General features: G+C 35.8%; 1 protein-coding gene across 5 annotated transcripts in view; it reads right to left on the bottom strand.

The window, feature by feature from the left end:
* Positions 1-20,254, bottom strand: part of NF1 (neurofibromin 1) — a 324,371-nt gene that overhangs the window by 141,980 nt on the left and 162,137 nt on the right. For all 5 annotated transcript variants that reach the window (XM_058446141.1, XM_058446142.1, XM_032163044.2 and 2 more), the window contains 16 exons: positions 18,833-18,946; positions 16,230-16,309; positions 14,596-14,719; positions 12,912-13,067; positions 11,479-11,728; positions 10,885-10,958; positions 10,568-10,651; positions 8,709-9,149; positions 8,212-8,351; positions 7,804-7,926; positions 7,262-7,345; positions 6,014-6,130; positions 5,334-5,515; positions 5,002-5,213; positions 2,375-2,536; positions 2,123-2,226 (listed from right to left, as the gene is read on the bottom strand). In XM_058446141.1, the coding sequence (XP_058302124.1) occupies positions 2,123-2,226; positions 2,375-2,536; positions 5,002-5,213; positions 5,334-5,515; positions 6,014-6,130; positions 7,262-7,345; positions 7,804-7,926; positions 8,212-8,351; positions 8,709-9,149; positions 10,568-10,651; positions 10,885-10,958; positions 11,479-11,728; positions 12,912-13,067; positions 14,596-14,719; positions 16,230-16,309; positions 18,833-18,946 (2,447 nt within the window). The remainder of the gene's footprint in view (positions 1-2,122; positions 2,227-2,374; positions 2,537-5,001; positions 5,214-5,333; positions 5,516-6,013; positions 6,131-7,261; positions 7,346-7,803; positions 7,927-8,211; positions 8,352-8,708; positions 9,150-10,567; positions 10,652-10,884; positions 10,959-11,478; positions 11,729-12,911; positions 13,068-14,595; positions 14,720-16,229; positions 16,310-18,832; positions 18,947-20,254) is intronic.

Here is a 20,254-nt window from a genome sequence, read left to right as displayed (position 1 = left end):
CAGCCTCCAGCAATTCATCAATTATGATTTAAGCTTTCCCACCAGTTACTAGCTCCAGCAGCTTCTTCTCCTGGTAAACTGATTCTCTGTATTTACCTGTCTCTCCAGTTTTTGGAGTGGACTTAAATTCTCTGATGGATCTAAGAGCTGCTGATTTTCAGTTTTTTAGCTTTTTTCATGTTGTGAACACGCGAGTGTTGACTTTCAAGCTCTTGACATGTCAGAGTGGGCCTCAGTTTGATTTTAAACAACCTGAGTATATTGTTTGCCATCTAGTTCTCCTATCTGGACCACAGCACTTTGTATAGTAAATTTATTTGAAGCAGCTGGTTCACACTCTAAGTAATTCTTTAACCTTTAGAAAGTAAAATTGCTTAATAATAAGATTCAGTAAAATTGTAGGGCACAAAATTAACATAAAAATCAGTAATAATGTATTATGTACACTTGAAAATTGCGAAAAAAAAAAAGTAGACATGAGAAGTTGTCAAGAAAAAAACTGAAAGTGCTTAACGTCAAGAAAATACAAGGCTTTACAAAATATTGCTTTGGCCAGGCGTGGTGGATCACATCTGTAATCCCAGCACTTTGGGAGGCCACAGCATGTGGATCTCTTTAGTCTAGGAGTTTGAGACCAGCCTGGGCAACATGGCAAAACCTCATCTCTACCAAAATACAAAAATTTTGTATTTGCGTGGTGGTGCACGCCTGTAATCCCAGCTACTTGGGAGGCTGAGATGGGAGGATCGCTTGAGTCCTGCACGGGAAGATTGCAGTGAACCGAGATGGTGCCACTGCACTCCAGCCTGGGTGACAGAGTGAGACCCCATCTCAAAAAATAAGAAGCAAATAAAAATTTAAAAATTACTTTAAGTTTTTAACTATTTTAACAAAAATTGGCTTAGTGCTGGAGTTCTGAATAGATATTACAGTTGATACTTTGGCAAATGCAGGGTCAAAAATATCAACTGATACACAGTTGCTAAATAATAATTATTTAGGAAGAACAATCATCAAGAAGCTCTGAACTTAAAAGTAAAAAATAAAGTCCTAACTGAAAGACAGACAAGAACATCTTAACATGTGGCTTAGAAAAAGCAAGCATAAGATATTCAGTTAAAATTCATTCACTTAACAAATATTTATAAAATGTTCACTATACAGCAGACACCATGCTAAATACTCATGGAAGGATATAAAGATGTAAAAATGTAAAAGAGCAAACAGTCTACAGGAGAGAGAAACTCATAAATCGTCCCAATTGTTACAATGGTGGTGCGCAGCACAAAGCATATTTCTTTGTTCGTGGGTAGTACCTGGTAACAGGCAGAGAAAGCTTCACAGAAATGATGGTTTAAACTGCACTCTGGGCTGGGCATGCTGGCTCACACCTGTAATCCCAGTACTTTTGGAGGCCAGGGCAGGAGGATCACCTGAGGTCAGGAGTTTGAGACCAGCCTGGCCAACATAGTGAAACACCGTCTCTACTAAAAATACAAAAAAAAAAAAAAAAAAAATTAGCTGGGCCTGGTGGCACACACCTGTAATCCCAGCTACTCAGGAGGCTGAGGCAGCAGAATCACACGAACCTGGGAGGCAGAGGTGGCAGTGAGCCGAGACTGGGCCAGTGCACTCCAGCCTGAATGGCAGAGTGAGACTCTGTCTCAAATTTAAAAAAAAAATGACAAATAAATAAACTGCACCCTGCATTACCTATTAACCTCTTTCCCTTCTCCTAAGTCACTCCTCATCAGTGAGTTAGATGAAGGAGAAGAAGTGAGTTAGAAAAAGAGTATGCATGCAAGTGACTGTGTATGCATAGTATGCATTACCATGAATACGTAAATGCATGGAAAAAGGACAGGGGAACAGACTTAACTAGTAACAGTCTCTGGAGGTGGAAGTCAAAGACACCTTTCTCTAGTTTGTCCCTGGATCTAAGGCAAATAAAAAAAAGGATACCTTAAAAAAAATTACAGATATCATTAAAGAAACGTGTATTTGTATATAACTTTTATAATTAAAAACTAATTTTAATGATCAAGGGGAGAAGGTGCCTTGCTTCACGCAGTGTTAGTTAAAAAAAAAAAAAAGAGCAGTTCTATGTGAAAAGATGACAAACCTGGTAGGATCCACTTCAAAGCTAACATGTTGCCAATCAGAGGATGTGATCACGATTCGTAATAAAGGATCCAGGAGTTTTTGTAGATAGGTAGCACCATATACCTATAGAAATGCATGAGTAGGAGTTTATTATACCTGCTCCATATATTTTAGCTTAAAAGAAGACAATCAGCCCTGCACATTCTGTACATATCATTACTTGACATACCTCAGCACACACACACACACACACAAAATGAATGATACAAACCTTGAAACAGAATGTCATTATTTTACTGGCCAAGCTGTTGCCTCGGAAGAGAGTCTGCATGGAGTCTGCCAATTCTACCTCTTTAGAAAACATGTTCCAGAGCAGTTGGTAGAGTAAATGCCGAGAATCAAACAGAGTAACCAGAACTCGAGCTAGTTCATCCTGAGAACAAAACAAAATCAGGTTAGTGCAAACAATCCCATTTTTATTCTTAGGTAGGAAGCTAAAGAGTAGCAAAAATGTAAACCCAAAGTTGACAACCACTTGCTAAATTAAGGAAAATGGTGACTGGTTAATATTTATCCTGAGATTTAACTGTGTACATTGTTTATGATAGATGACTATATACAATGTCTATGATAGCTGTTAATTCCAAGGATTAACTGGTAAAAGCTATTAAGAGAGGCCTACGCTTTACCAGGAGACAAAATCTCCAAGATTCAGCTCAAATTACATCACAAAATGAAAGAGAGCAGAAACAGAAGATGACAGCAAAGAATTCAGTTTGATTTGTACAAGCATTTGCACAGAGCAGAAATAAGATTGATGATCAGAAGAGTTCTACTCTCTTCTCATACAGTCAGGGGACTCAGCGAATACCGAATATATACTAGGCAGAGACACAACAAAAACAAAAAGACTACAGGATTTTTGAGAAATCAGGAAGAAAAGGAATTGGGCATTCAGAACCCAGAGATCAGCCAGATTTACATACAAAGCTAGGGGCATAAGGATGAGGGCTGAAATTTCTGTTACCTAAATGACATCCTTTATAACTCTCTGTAGTAAAACAGTTTGGGGTACACTCAAGAAAAAATGATCTAATGGTAAATCACTGTTTAATCACATGATAAGAAGAAATTTATAGAGAATAGGGGTAGCCATAAAAAGATGCCTCAATCCTCAAGCAGTAACAACAAAGGCCAGGATCATGGCCCATAGCTCTCTAATTCTCGCCTGATCCCAGGATTACAATAATGTGGTAGGTGAGATCTGGCCTAACAGAAAATTCCTTCTCAAAGTCATTTAATATAAAACTCAACGAATTAAAGCCACTTGAACTTAACTGATTCTTTTTTTTTTTTTTTGAGACGGAGTCTCGCTCTGTTGCCCAGGCTGGAGTGCAGTGGCGTGATCTCGGCTCACTGTAACCCTCCAGGGTTCATGCCATTCTCCTGCCTCAGCCTCCCAAGTAGCTGGGACTACTGGCGCCTGCCACCACTCCCAGCTAATTTTTTTGTATTTTTTTTAGTAGAGACAGGGTTTCATGGTGTTAGCCAGGATGGTCTCAATCTCCTGACCTTGTGATCTGCCCGCCTCGGCCTCCCAAAGTGCTGGGATTACAGGCATGAGCCACCACACCCGGCCCTTAACTGATTCTTTATTTAAAAAATTACTGAGTATTTTCAGTGCTAATTATATTTAGATGCTAATAAGATAATTCAGAATATCCATCTTCAAAACATTGGAACATTTGTGAATTAATTTTAGGCTTCAAGGAGGTTTCAATAATGTGGGGCTGTTGCTAATCAATGAGTATAAAATTTCAGTTATACAAGGTAAGTTCTAGAGATCTGCTGTGCAGCATTGTGCCTACAGACAGCAATACTGTATTACACACTTAAAAATCTGTTAGAGGGTAGATCTCATGCTAGGTGTTCTCACCAAAATAAAATACCAGAGAAGCATTTCAGGTGGTGGCAGCAGCAAGCGTGCTCTAAAGCAGAAATAAGTCTAACAAGGAGGGACAGAAAGATAGCTGGTGTGGCTATGGTGAACAAGAAGGAAAATAGCATAAGATGATGTTAGAGATGAGGTAGGGCCCAGATCAGGTAGAGCCTTGTAGGACAGGATAAGGAGTTTGAATTTTACTTTAAGTACAGGTATAACAAATACAGATTTGTTAACAAGGACAGATTACCTTATTAGTCATAATTTACTATAACTGATATCAATTTTGGTACACTAAAAAGCAAACAGCCTTTTTTTTTTATTATACTTTAGGTTTTAGGGTACATGTGCACAACGTGCAGGTTTGTTACATATGTATCCTTTTAACACTGGAAAGGAACAACAACCCTTCTCAACGTTTTAGCATGTATTAAGAATGATGTGATTTTAGGAAAATTTTTCATTAAATTAAGAGAGGGACCTAATAGCCATATGATGCCTTCAGTGTTTAAAATAAGCAATATAATATCAAATGCAAATACACTGCTTAAATTTTAAAAAAATTGTATAAGACATTATGGGGAAAAGAATAGCAAATTGGAGGTAGTAAACAGGCACAAATCATGGATTCCATTCCAGCGTTGCAACAACTAACTAAAATTAGGTTTAACCTAATTACCTTATCAAATACATGAAGACACCAGAGTAGATTAGTGATTTTTAATCAGTGTTTAAATGGAATTTTTTAGTAGGATGAAATAATATAGAACACTAGCAAGGTCTAGTGGTGCCAACCACTTCCCTACAGCTGAAAAATCACCTAACTAAACATCTAAGATTTCTTCTGGCCCTAAAATGTTATCAATTCATTCAACAAACATTTATTGAACAAATATATTCTGAAGGATTTGCTATGTGCCAGGCACTTTTCTTCCCCGCTTACTCTGTGCACTTACCCACTGAGAACAAGGAACCACATTGGCCAGAGCCATCGCTATAGGGAGTTCTCCTTGATCACCCATCATTGTGACCAGTTCCACCAATCTCTCAAACCGATCGGCCAATACCGTTTCTGCAAGTGTGTCAAATTCTGTGCCTTGTTGAAGGATTTTCGTCAGAACTTCCATAAATGTAGCTCTTGTCTGGAGATCCTTGTGGTAACCTAAGCCTAACGTGGACAAACAGATGCAAATTTACTAACATGGCCTTGCTGAAGTAATTTTTGCTTCTCTTACATGCCAGTTCTCTAGGTTTTGTATTTCTATATGAAACTTTCATTTGATCTCACCTATGGAGTGCATGAGACCACTGTCTACGTTGGCATTGAGTAAGTTTGACATTGCAAGGACTGTACAGTGCCTCAGTGATGCCAGCCTCCGAGACATGCCACGTTTTCTGCCACCTGTTTGTGCACTTTCATCTTCAACTTCACTGCAGTCATTCAAAAGGTTCATAAATAATGTGAAGTATCTGAGAAATAAAAAGACTGACCTTTACATAGCGAAGGCCGTTATCAACTAGAAAGCTAACCAGACATTCCAAAACAATCATATGTGCATGGTGTGACTGGCCCTGGGTTAACTGTTGCTCTCCTCTCTCGGGATAATCACCCAGGGTGGCTTATTATGAAGTGTGCTATGTTGGACATGATTTTACCTGATATAGCCTAGTATACCTTTCATAACATAAGCATCAAATAGATGCAATGTTACCTGGTAAATGTGTCACTTTTAATGTTAGTATATAAAATTAGTGATCCAAACAGCTTAGACAATGTCATTTTTGTAAATGACTTAATGAAGCAATCTGGGTTTTATTATAAACAAAATTTCACTGATCATATTATTTTCTTTAAAAAAAATCACAAAACACAGTTATTTTCCTATCCTAGTCCTGTCATGGGGATTATTTCTTTGCTTTTTTTGTGTGGTGGGGGGCTTTGTTTGCTTTTTGGTGACTGAAATTTACTTAAGAAATAACTGTGATTTGGCTTCCATCAATTCCACACCATCTCCTTCTTCAGGCTGCAGAGGGAGACCAGCTAGAAGGGAAACTACTGCTTCCATGCTTGCCTGGTCCAAATCTCTGGAAAAAAAAAAAATTTAGAGACCATAAATCTTTCAGGTTCTTTCACTTCCCCTCAAATAAACCTCTTACTAACAGATATAAGCCTTAGGAACTACCTATTTCATTAAACAAATTATTAGCACAACCCAAATAATTTGAGTTAATATGCAGATCCCAGAATACAAAATCATCTCAAATGGGGAGAAGGTAATACTTACTTTCTACAAAGTAATCTTGGCAAAATGGCTACCTTAAATCAGAAGCATGTACAATGGGCCCTCTGTATCAGTGAGTTCTATATCCATTGATTCAACCACCCACGGATTGAAAATATTTGGGGGAAAAAAAAGTAGGGTTTCATCTATACTCAACATGTATAGAGTTTTTGTTGTTGTTATTCCCTAAACAATATGGTATAACAACTATTTATATAACATACATATTGTATTAGATAATATAAGTAATCTAAAGATAATTAAAAATATATGGGAGGATGTGTATAGTTTATATGCAAATACTATGACATCTTATGTCATCTGTGGATTTTAGTGTTCATGGGAGTGAGATGTGGGCAGGGGTTTGGGGAGTGGTTCCTGGAACCAATCCCTGACAGATACTGAGAGAAGACTGTATTACAAAGCTAGCCTTGGTCAAAGAAACATATGTGAATGCTTATTATACAGTCCATAGTGTTTAATCACTTTCTGATATGTGTCAATAAGTATCATTAAAGCAGACTTGATTACTTCCTTTTTTTCTGTCTCTGGTGCTTGAATCAGGAAATCAATTATTTCTTACAAAGATTCAACACAGTGAGTTCCTCAAATAATACCTTTATCTATCTAATCATAACACAAATGCAATCTGAGGCTTTATGTATCTTATTTCCCAATAACTGTAGACTATTCTTCATAAACTGACAACACTAACTTCCCAAACATATCGCTCTTTCACATTTATTTTTACTGAAAGTCTATCAGTCAAAAAAAAAGCAGTAATAAAGATTAGTGTCTTTACATATTTCAAACACAAAAGTTTGACATCTAAAAAGTTTAAATACACATAAAATACAAGTATAAAGCTGTAATTAAGTAGTTATAATTCTCACAGTAAAACCCACTAATACTTGAAGGTCATTCTCTTTTTTACCTTGTAAGACATTTTACATCATCATCTGCTGCTTGGTTTGATGTTCCCATAACCCAGTCTGTTAGGTATTCTACCATCTTATTCCTATAGAATGGTGGAGAAAAGAGAAACAGCAAATAATTTTTTTGAAGCCACATACACACCTTTAGTCATGTAAGATTTCTTATAGTGCAAATAATTTGCCAGATAACCTAAGTGACATGACGACTTTATAAAAGAGATATTGCTATCACAGACATAAAAGCCAGAAGGGAACAAGCAACATGGATATTTATCCTCCATCATGGCCCTTAGTTACGGTATCAGATTGGAAACAGAATCAAATTCTTAGCTCAAGTATAGCACAGTTTTAGAAAAAGGGAGCACTGTCACAGGCACAAAGCTTAGGGAAATTTGAGAAGAGATGTACAGAAAAGCAAAATGTAAATTGCTCTCTTTTCATGTCCTCCTTTCTACCAATAACCGCATATCTACTCTTTTTCTGTACTTCATTGGACATATTAAGATTTACAAGACCCTACCTTGCTCTTTTGAGAACTCACCTAAATTTCATCTCTTGGCAAAATGAGAGGTCATCTCTCCTTGCCATCATTACTTCAACTAATTGACACAGTTTCGTTTTTATTTGAATTGCATGGACCATATTCCCAAGCACACGAACATACCTATATAGACATAGAAGCAATAAAAAAATTATCAGATATAGACAAAAGAGAAAGCATTCAAAATACTTTAGTCATCAAGTAAAACGAATTAAATGTAAGTTTGAAAACAATAAGATATTTATTTAGAAAAGAACATACACAACTTCTGGTTACCTTACTGTCACACTCTAGTTTGTGCACAGTAAAGAATGGCAAATTATTTTATCAATTACTACCAATATCAGTGTGTAAGAGGTTTTTCTTATCTCTTAAAATGTTTCTGCTACATTTCAGTAGAATGCTTACCTGACCAGATTTAACATCATTGTTTCAATGCTAGCTTGCCCTAGATGTTCAGAGCTGCCTTCAGTATGATTATCTAGCAAGTTCTTCATTATAGCTATGGTTTGTTCTACAAATTGAGTATTGGTATCAGTCAATAAAACCTAAAGAAAGAACAAATATATTAATGATTTGCCATCAATGCCCAGGAGACAGACCCCTTAGAGAGATGAAACTGACTGATAGAAACACACGGAGTAAGTGCACCCACAGGCACAGAGCCAAATAAGCATACAGATATACGCAGACACTCGTACCCATACACAGGGCACGTATACCCTCAGGCACACATACACACTAGAGTTCCTAAGAAGCAAGGTGACCCCTACATTGAGATGACTCTTCTTTCTGCAATTTTTTGGAAATTTTTAAAACCTAATTTAAATAATCTGAAAGAAAAAGGCTTATTTCAAACAAGTCACTATTCATAGGGAAAGGTGAAAAATAAGAGAACACTTTACCTGTCCTTGGGAGTCAAAAAACTTGCTGATGGTATTCTTCAATTTGTTAAATAGCATTGGATACAGAGCAGGACTCAATTCTAGACCCACCAGATCCTTAACATTGGTCCGTATTTGAAGTCCCACTTTCTCATGGTTACACACCATTAAGGACAACAGCCGATCCATAAATTTGCTGACAGGTGTATCTGCGTTTCCCTCTGAGGACATCACTGAAATCATAGAACCCTTACGTTCACTGACTGGACCCATGGGTGGGCTATAGGTTGCCAGGCCAGAATTGCTTCTCTGCTGGAGGCACACTCCCCCAAGGGCACAAAGGAAGCCAGTCATGTTGATCCATTCCTGTAGGGAGTCTGTGTCAGACAAATCTATGGATCCTCCTCCACTCACATGGGACATTCGCCTCTTAACAATGGTCTTGTGAAGGCTTTCAGCAGCCTAAACACAAAATTTTTGTGCAAAGCATGAATTAAACCTTAACTAGTTGAGACTTAACAAATTATGCTTTATCCAACATTTCTTCCATGACAAAAGTACAAAAAATGTAAAAAATACATTAAAATCAACCCCTAAAATTACCATATACATTTTTAAAGAGCCACTGATTTATTTTTATCATACATTAATATAATCACTCGAGTATCAAATTTCTTTTAAAAAGTTTTGATTTCACATGGATGAACCTTGGAAACATCATGCTAAGTGAAAGAAGCTAATCACAAAAGCCTGCATATTCTATAATTCCATTTACAGAAAATATCCAGAATAGGCAAATCTACAGAGACAGAAAGTAGATTCGTGGTTGCCTAGGGCTAGAGAAGTTGGGGGAAGAGAGGCAAGAAATTGGGTGGGGGGTCGTTAGAGGCAGAGATAGCTAAAGGGTACAGGCTGTTTTTCTCAATTGATGAAATTGTTCTAAAACTTGATTGTGGTGATGGTTGCACAACTCTGTGAATATATTAAAAACAGTCACTGAATTGGACACTTTAAATGGGTGAATTGTATGGTATGTAATTATATAAAACAGTTATCCCCCCAAAAGCTTTCATTCTAAAGCTACATGTCCCCTCCAAATAAGTATTAGGTACACACATTTGCTTCGTAAAAATATAACTTTTTTCTATTGTAATTGAAGCATGACAAAAAAAACCATGGGGAAATAACCAGTTTTTATAAATCACCTAATAATGAGAGCAATATGAACATTACAAATCAAATACACACAAACACTAACTGATCATTAATTTCCAAAGTAACAGATAATATAGTCAATAGTAATAGTTGAATGAACTGCCCACATTTTAAAATTTCATTTACTCTATGGGTTCAATCTACTGCCTAAGACATTCCTTAATTAGAATACCTAACAAAATAGCAAAATGAATTGTTTCCATGTTAATTTTTCTCTACCTCTGTTGCTCCTTTTCTGAAAATTCTGTGAAACACCCTGATGAAGGGAGAAAGAGCAAGAAAAGGTAAAGAAATGGTCTCCGCAACAAACAGTCTCTAGCAGTGCTGCCCAGTATTTCTGTGATGATGGGAACATTTTCTCTCTCTGCTGTCCAATAGAGTAAGTAATTGTCATATGTGGCTACTGGTACTTGCAATGTGGCTACTATATGGTTGAGGAACTAAATTTTATTTAATTTTAATTATGTTAAAATTTAAGTTAAATAGTCACACATAGCTAGTGGCTACCACATTACAAAGTACAGGTCTAGATAAACGACGACTAAGTATCAGTCTTCAGACAACTATATGTTTACTTTACTGAGCGACTCATGAAAGATTATCAAAGTGAAGTACATATATTTAGCAGATCAGTTAATAGACAAAAGTCAACTTTACAAACTTACCTGGCCATCTTCCATTTTGGCTTTTGGATAGTTAAGGATTAGTTTTGTTGCTTGTTCCCATTTTGCATGTGTATCTTCCCAAGCCTAAAATGAAGGCAATTATCACTTGAAAGCAACTTTAAGTCTAGAGCTAAACATCAATCAGCTACAGCCAAGTTTCAAACTTGATGTATATTAAATACTCAGATATTATACTTGTAATATGCACATATCTTAGATTTACTTCAAAAGCTATTCCTGATCACACATATGTAACAAGAGGCTTCCAAATTGAGGGTAGGCGCCTGGGAGGGGTGTTTCTGTTGCTAAGGGCATACCTCAGTGTTTCCTGCAGTGGGATGCTCAATGCGCCTCAGCAGTGCCATCACTCTTTTCTGAAGTGCTGCTCTTCCTAAGCAAATACAACAGCAAATCAAGTTATTGCACTTAGAGCCCTGCCTGCCAATGGAGAACCTGATAAACCCCACCCAAAAGGAGTAGGAAGAGCAGAGCAAATGCTTCAAATGATAAAGCCAAAAACTTCCTTTCACTAACCTCTTATCTTGGACTCTACAATGTCCACGGAATAAAATAGCTATTCCCACCTATAATTTACTCAAAACATATGCCAATATTTGTAAAACTTCACTATCTACAACTTAGGCAGAGTAAATTACATAATCATAACTGATAGTAACATATACTGCCAGTTATTTTTAAAATGTATAGCATATTAACAACTCAGTGGAAGATTAACAATTTATTTCAAATGCTTTTTATTTTCATCTTACTTTGTTCAGAAAAGGATTTCAAGTAAGCTACTTGAATTTCTCCTGTAAACTTACAAAGTAGTGACCTTAGATACATTCTCACAATCAGATGCCATGTGCTTTGAGGCAGACTGAGTAAAAAAAACCACTATTCACATTTACCTGTTGACATCATATTGCTGACAGAGGCAAACTCCATGAATGTGTTATAGTTGGGCAAGAGGTTATGCACTGACACTTCATCCACCCCACACCGGATATCTGCTTCCTCACAGAGGTGGCGGAAACAGGACATAGCAACCAGAACAGCTTCAGTGTCAGGGTTCCACAGAAACATGTACAGGGCCACTTCTAGTTTGGTCTGGGCTTGTCGGCAAATCGGGGGGGTTCCGCTGCATCCTGCTGCACTATCCTGAGAGTCAAGGGTGGAAGACATATATTTGCAACTGGGGTAATTTTATGTATAAAATCTAACAATGCAATAAACTGTGCGTGTGTGTGTGTGTGTGTGTGTGTGTGTGTGTGTCTCAGCATACAATAACTCACAAGAGCTTTTTCCTTTAATCATTATAGGAATTTTTCAAACCCCAAAATATCTTGTCCAAATGAGAAATTAGATTATCTGGACCAACATAATGCTACTATCTGTTCAATTTCAAATCAAATAGATATTATCCTATTCCAGATTCCAGAAATGTAAACTGATTCTAACATGGACAGGTAAACCCCATAACGTAAATCCACTGCAGTAACGATATAATGTACCTCCCAGTCAACTAGAAATGACAAAAAAAGAGGAAGTAACAGGAAATTCTATCTACTTGCTATAGGGAAGTAATAATATAAGTACACTGCAGCACTCATTGAAACAAGGGCATAAACAAGAACTAAATATTGCTGTAGAAGATATACTTGATTCTGAATTACTTATTCTCCAAACACGAAACGGAGAAAATAATTGAATTAATAAATACAAATTCTACAAGTAAAACAGACAATAGTAAGTACCATACTGCTTAGGTGTTTTCTCCTTAACAAGGTTGTATTAAAAATTAGGAATGAAAAAAGTTTTGGTTTGGAAAATAAACTCTTCTGTAATGATCTGATATTTTCACTTGAAATATGATTTATATTTAAAAGAAATTACACACACAAACACAAATCACAGAAACACTTATCTTTAACATGAAGCAAAACACTTTGTTTTTATCCCTGTAGATCTGTACCTTTGTTAGCTGGTACAAATTCTATACTTCTGTGGTATGAATGGGTTTTTTATGGAGTGGAGGTTTATAATAATTACAATTATCAGATATAGCTTGTAAGTGTCAAGTGCTATTTACACATCCTTTTATTTAACCTTCTTTAACAACTCTGGGGCAGGAACTATTACTGTCCCCATTTTAAAGTTGAGGAACTGAGGAACAAGGATGTTAAGAACTTGCCCAAAGTTCCACAAAAAGCAGTAATAGAACTAGATTCTAAGCAGTTTTTCACTATTACACTATTATTACCTAGATGAAATTTACCAAAGTTCATTCAGAAAGCAAACAGAGTACATAAAATGATACAGGAAAAGTACAGAAGAAGCTGACCAAAGAGGAGTTCCCTTTTCCCTTCCGGAGAGAGGCTCCAGGAGTACGTAGTAATTCTTCATGATCCATGGACATTTGACTGGTATTTCCACTAGAAGGAATATCACATCCTACCCCGTAAAAAAGGAGAAAGTGACAGGAACTTCTATCTGCCTGCTAGAAAAAATAAATAAATAAGCTTTACTGAAGCACTGACAACCAAGAGGAATAAACACTTATTTGAGTTGTCTTCCTGTTTGAGACTCTCCTAAAAAACCTCTCGTCTCAATCTCTATGCCCCAACTTGAAGGAGATTCACTAGAAACCCATTAGAACAAGTAAGGTTTACTTAATGTCTTTAAAATTTCTTTCAGTTTCCCATTCTCTAAATCATCAGAAACAGTAGATGCTACAAATATAAATTAAGTCTAACATAAACATGAGTAAAACATCAACAATGTAAATCTACTGTATGAAAACTGTAATTCGATCTCAATGACAAAGATTTTTTTTCCGTAAGATTTTATACTGTGCCATGTTGGGATAACCAGAAATTGGCTCTTGAGATTAAGTTCTTCTGGACCAGTAATCAACCCTGGTATGTATATACACCAAGTATGTCACAAGAGTGACGTGCCTACCAGGGCACTATGAATTCATTACTGGATTCCTCATACTCGCATTCTGGAGATTATACCATAGGCAAGGCCATGAAAGTCTGAAGTCTAATCTCTTTCTGTATCTTTGGAATAATGGCAAATTCTACTACATTAACACATCAAATAAGCCACATGTGAATAAACTCACTTCACCATTAGTCTATTTCTAAACAGAGACAATTTATTAATAACAAGCTGTAAAATACTGAACAGGATATGAGTTTCATACATTTAAGGTTTTTCACAGCTATGCTTCTAGTACCAGATAAAAACTCATTAAATCAAGTACTCCGAAAACTAGGCCATAACAGAATTGCTAAATTGATTAATTATAGAAACTATATGTTAAAAGAAATTTAAGGCTCTTCTCTATCTTCCACAACCTCACCATGTTTCAATAGTTCAGAATCAAAACATTTCACTCCACCCCAACGAGTAAGTCTCCTGATATTTTCAAGAGGTGAAACTCTTATTGGAGGAATAGAAATAAATCTAGATTGAGGACCCTCAACTGTTTCCCCTTGCTTCTTGATAGATAATTCTCTGGACTAGTTTAGCCATGAGATCTAGGTCTTTACGATTTCTCAAAGCTATGATTCTAGAACTGGACAAAAACTCATTAAATCAAGTACTCCCAAATCTACGCCATAATAGAATTCTTAAATTATAGAAGCTATATGTTAAAATAAATTTTATGTATGAATTACGTCTTATGTATGAACTTGAGAGTAAAGATAGAATATGCTCCTCAAGCTACTTTGGTTATAGCAGTCCCCACTTTTCCTAAGCCTGCCCCATAGAGACCTATTTAACTCAACTAGAACTAGAATTCATCAACAGTGTGGTTCTAAGGCCAAAGCCTCAGAATAATTTTTAAAATGCTGATTTGCCAGCCATTGTCCTCTGCACATATATTTCCTTTTGAGAACATTGGAAGGAAGGAGGAGCTGAAATAGAACCTAATTTGGCTATAAAACACTTTCTTAATCTCTCACCATTACCATTCCAAATATTCTTCCATTTTTTAAATATGTCATTTTGCTTACCTTATTTTTAAGAAGAAATTTATTCCTGCAGATCAATATTTCCCGCAACCACTTGAGAATTTCTGTGCTACTAAGCATTTGATGACTAGTTAATTTCTTGCAGATGTAAAAAAGCATTTGTGAGCTGCAGTAACATAAAGTTCATTGTTACTAGCATCATCAATAACCTAATGCAGATATAACCAGACATAAGAATGGCATTCTCCCATAATGAATACAAGTTTAGAGAAGCTTAGTTTTTCTTGTAAGGTTTTAGAGAAACAGTTACCAAAGTGTCAACAGCATTATAGTCAAAGGAAATAAGTCTACAGGTTATAGAAAAAAAGCAAGGATTTATTTATAAGCCCCCTATGTTTCATTAAACTCCCAGTGCTTCTATCCATGTATCTCATCTTTGCAGTAGACATAAGAAGAAACAATAAACCACATGCACAGCAGAAACTGCCTATAAACCCAGTGCTCCACAGTGGGGGTCTGCAAGCTACCATCCACAGGCCAAACCTAGCCTATCACTTGCTATTGTAAATTTAAAGTTTTAGTTAAACACAGCCACGCCCATTCATTCACCTGTCTGTGGCCACTTTCATGCTCCAAAGGCAGAACTGAATGGTTATGACAGAAACTATGACCCACAAAGCCTAAAATATTTACTATCTGGCCTTTTAGAGAAAAGTTTCCTGATCCCTACTCCAGAGCTGCACTGTCTAACATGGTAGCCACTAGCCAGCCACGCATGGCTATTGAGCACTTTAAGTGTGGCTTGTTCAAATTGAGATGTGCTGTAAGTATAAAAGACACACCAAAGTTTGAAGACTTTATTAAAAAAAGAGAATGAAATGTCATTAATAACTTTTATATTGATTACATGTTGAAATTATAGATAATATACACCGGGTTAAACAAAACATTTTTACAATTAATTTTACCTGCTTCTTTTTACTCTTTAATGTAGTAAGTAAAAAACTTTAACATATGGGGTTCTCATTATATTACTAGTGGACAGCACTACTCTAGAGTAAGGTTTAATTCAGCTGCCAAGTAACTTAGCACACCCATTCTTATAAGATAATGGCAAACTTGAGGTTTACAGATTTACATTTTCCTCAGTGTGGTGACTTCATGCTCATTAAAATGTAATGATTTATATAATCTAGGAAGTAGACCACAAAATTCTGTATATATTTTTTTCTTCTAAGCAGGTGTCCATTATTAATTCATTCATCGAAAGCATTGGTATTACAGAAAGTTTATGAAACATCAGTTCAAAAAACTGAAAAAAAACAGTATTGTTACAAAATTTTATCATTCTAGGCTTATAACTACGAAAATCTATTAAAAATACAGTAGTAACCACATTGAAATCTGAAAAAAGTAATATACCAAACAACAGTACTTGTGTTAGGGTGACAAAACTTAGCACTATTCTTAAAGTTTATTTTCTAAATTGCTGTGATACTTTTTCTTACAGTTAAAACAAGAAATTCTAATAATTTGAAGTCAAATAAAATACAAAACCATAAAACCTTTGGAAGTGTAAGTTTTACAATGTACTAAGTACTACAGAGTTAATATTTCAAGACAAAAATACAAAATAAAATTTAAAAGTTGAATTTAGAAAATAAAAGTACATATACCTAATCTCCCAAAATGTTTCTACAGGAGCATCAGGATTCCACAAATCAATGCTATCTAACTGATGAAGAACCAGCAGAGCCTGAATTTTTTAAAAAAGAGAAAGACAAAGAGAAGACTCACTCAAACATTTTTGGTAAATATAACACTGGGGTACTTATTTTATAAATGCTAAGAAATTGAGCTCTTTCATTTGTAGTTTCAATATATAGTAAAAGATAAAAAGAGAGAAACTCTGGTGAACACAAACCTCTAGGGAATAACACAGAATGAAATCATTTTATTCCCATCATTCTGACTCTAAGTGGCATGTACATACAAAGCTAAATGATGAATTTGGAACAATATATAACTGTAAAAACTGCTTTAAGAAACAAACAAAATAATTTCAATAGATATTAAAGAACTCTATGAAACAAAAAGTTAATCCCCAAGTAAGAAGGCTTGCCAAAATTAATACACACAGCAAAAGATAAGTAAAAACTGTCTCACTTGCCACAAAGTCTCTTGTAACAGAAAAGAGCAATTATTTTTCAAAATCAAGAGAGAGGAAGCAAAATGGATTCTGTATTTCATAGCAGATTATCCATTCTAAAGTATTTCAATTGACCACAGAACTGAAATTGGAATCCGGCTCAGAGAACATTAACAGGAATTAAGTAATTCATTTACAATATATAACATATAAATAGATTATTACATAAATTAAAACCATCAAAGATATAAAAAAACACAAACTCTTCCTTTGAACTGATCCTATCTTAACTTCAATTCTACAATCCCAATTCACATTCCTCCCACCACTCCTCTACCCCCAACCCAGCAGACACTGTGAAGCTCTGGACATTTCTTTCAGTCCTTGGTCAACATATCAACATTTAAAGGCCAGACCCATATTATCTTATTTCAAACATTTTTATTGTAATTACTTTGAGATATTTAATGAAAATTGCAATTTATTGTGAGAATCTTAAAAAGCTATATAATTTATAGCTCTCATATCAAGGAAAAACAACACAAAATTCAATTTTGCTACTATTGTACAAAAACTTGGTACAATCTACTGGCACTAGTTTTTTTAAGTGACAAATTCTCTATATTTTTGTTTGATAAAACTTTAAAAATATATATTGAAAGAAAATGTGTTAGCCTTTTCCAGGCTTTAATTTTCTTTTCATATTGCCTTCTTTTTTTTGTATTTTCCACGTTTTAACAAAGCCACAAATGCAGTATACTCACTTGACATTTCATATTTTTCCATATTGCTGTGTGATCTATATAAGTTTTAATAAATGTTTAACAGCTCGCCAAGTTAAAATACCATTCTCATTACTGAATATTAACCCATTCTCCTCCCAGTAAATAAAGCTCTCTTAATATTCTCCTATTATAATTAAGAGCAATAAGTACCTATGTGTGCAGCTTTTCCCTTTTGAGTTATACTCATAAGATTTTTAAAGTCACAGAAATTGAATTATTTGTATAAAAAAAAGAAATGTTTGTATAGCTCCTGCCAAATAGCCTTCCAAAAAGACTACAGGAAATCTATCAATTTACGGGACCAATAGCAATGTACACAAATGGAAGCAATGATTACGTAATAAGTGCTAAAATATTTTTATAAACATTTTTACTGGGTATGTATAAACATTTTTACAGTATGTACATTAGGATGGCTACAATCAAAAAGACGCTATAACAAGTGTTAGCAAGGACGCAGAAATATTAAACCTTCACATGTTGTTACTGGGAATATAAAATGATACGGCTGCTTCAGAAAAAGAGTTTGACAGTTCCTCAAAAGTTCAACAGAGTTACCACATGACTTAGCAGTTCCACTCCTATATACTTAAGAGATATGTCCACATATAGACTTTTACACAAATGTTCATAGCAGCATTATTTGTAATAGCCAAAAAGTAGCAACACCACCAAACGTCCACCAACTGATAACTAGATGGACAAAACAGGTCCATATAATTAAATATTTGGCAATAAAAACAAAGAAATAGTGATTCATACCACAACATAAATGAACCTTGAAAGCATTGAGTCAAGGTAGCCAGACATAAAAAGCCACATATTCTATGATTCTATTTATATGAAATATCTAAAACAAGCAAATCCATAGAGACAGAAAATAGATTAGTAGTTGGTAGGGATGAGGGAATGGGGAGTCAAGTTTCTTTCTGGGGTGATAAAAATGTTATGGATTAGAGAATAGTGATAGTTGCACAACTGTGTGAATAAGAACTACTTAAAATGGCCAAATTGAGGGTATGTGAATTATGTCTCAATTTAAAAATCAGTATTTTTAATATTTAATAAAAATATTTTTAAAAATTTTAAAGTCGACTGCAATTAGAAAATCTTGAACTATTTTATTAAGCATCAGAATTTGTACAATGTTATTGCTATGTGATATAAAGCAAGTAAACCCCTTCTTTCTCCATGGAGTTTTATAAAACAATGTATAGACATAAACATACCATTCCCAGAAATGACATCTATCTATTACTCATAGAAACCACACGCCAAAGGAACATCATGAATGTACATAGTTACAACCTTTCCTTCAAGAACCTGGAATTCATTTTCCCCTTACCTCCATTGCTTCCTGAGCAATCTCTGGCATGTGTGACTGAGGGACCAGTTGGACGAGCCCTGTAATTAATTCTGCTGTACTGCCTTGGGTTTCGGGCCCCTGTTTTCTTGGATTCTGCAAGGAAAAAAAGGAAACTTCAATTAAAAAAAATAAATAAATCGAGAGAGATCAGAAGGAGGAAGAAATAGACAGTGACTGCTAAAGGTACCAAGTTTCTTTTAGGGGTGATGACAATGTTCTAGAACTAGGCCGGACGCAGCGGTTCACGCCTGTAAGCCCAGGACTTTGGGAGGTAGTGGCGGGTGGATCACCTGAAGTCAGGAGTTTGAGACCAGCCTGACCAATATGGTGAAATCCTATCTCTACTAAAAATATAAAAATTAGCCGAGCGCAGTGGCATGCGCCTGTGGTCCCAGCTACTTGGGAGGCTGAGGCAGGAGAATCGCTTGAAGCTGGGAGGCGGTGGTTGCAGTGAGCCAAGATTGCACCACTGCACTCCAGCCTGGGTGGCAGAGCGAGACTCCATCTGAAAAAAAAAAAAAAAAAAGAAATAAAAAGTTCTAGAATTACATAGTGGTAATGGTTGCAGAACCTTGTAAATATACTGAAAACAACTGAATTGTAAACTTTAAGATGGTGAATTTTATGGTATGTGGGTATGATATTTTTATCTCAATAAAATAAAAATTTTATTAAATCAAAATTTCTTTTGTTAGGGACTCTTTTAATCCACATCTATACTTGTTCATTAATGTGAATAATGTCCAGGGAAACTCCTAATGAAAACAAAAACCACTAATTCCCATTAAAAATTACATCAACAATATGAGGAATAATTTTTTTTCCAACAATAGTAAACTGGCTAAAGAACGTATCTCTGGTTTGGAACTTACTGGTTTTGAGCTTATACATGATTGTGATCAAAGGTAAAGGATATACATGTTGGATAAGGATTGCATGACTATCTTGTACAGCCCTCTTGATCCATACAAAGGTCCTGCCCAAATCCACACAGCTAGTAACAAAGCAAAGGCTAGAATTCACATCGGCAGATACCCATACTTCGGTCCTTTTCATCGTGGAAAAATACAGTGTACTAAGCAAAGAAAATTAACGTTATGTATAAATGTGAATGCCTACTTTTTTTTTTTTTTTTCAAACGGAGTGCAATGGTGCGATCCCAGCTCACTGCAACCTCTGCCTCCTGGGTTCAACTGATTCTCCTGCCTCAGCCTCCCGAGTAGCTGGGATTACAGGCATGCACCACCATGTCTGGTTAATTTTTGCATTATTATTAGAGATAGGGTTTCACCATGTTGGCCAGGTTGGTCTCGAACTCCTGACGTCAGGTGATCCACCTGCCTCAGCCTCCCAACATGCTGGGATTACAGATGTGAGCGACCATGCTCTGCCGAATGCCTA

Source organism: Hylobates moloch, unplaced genomic scaffold, assembly GCF_009828535.3.
Source record: "Hylobates moloch isolate HMO894 unplaced genomic scaffold, HMol_V3 SCAFFOLD_10, whole genome shotgun sequence".
Taxonomy (NCBI): Eukaryota; Metazoa; Chordata; class Mammalia; order Primates; family Hylobatidae; genus Hylobates; species Hylobates moloch.
Note: the sequence above shows the minus strand (reverse complement) of the source record. Positions and strands in the feature narration are given on the sequence as shown.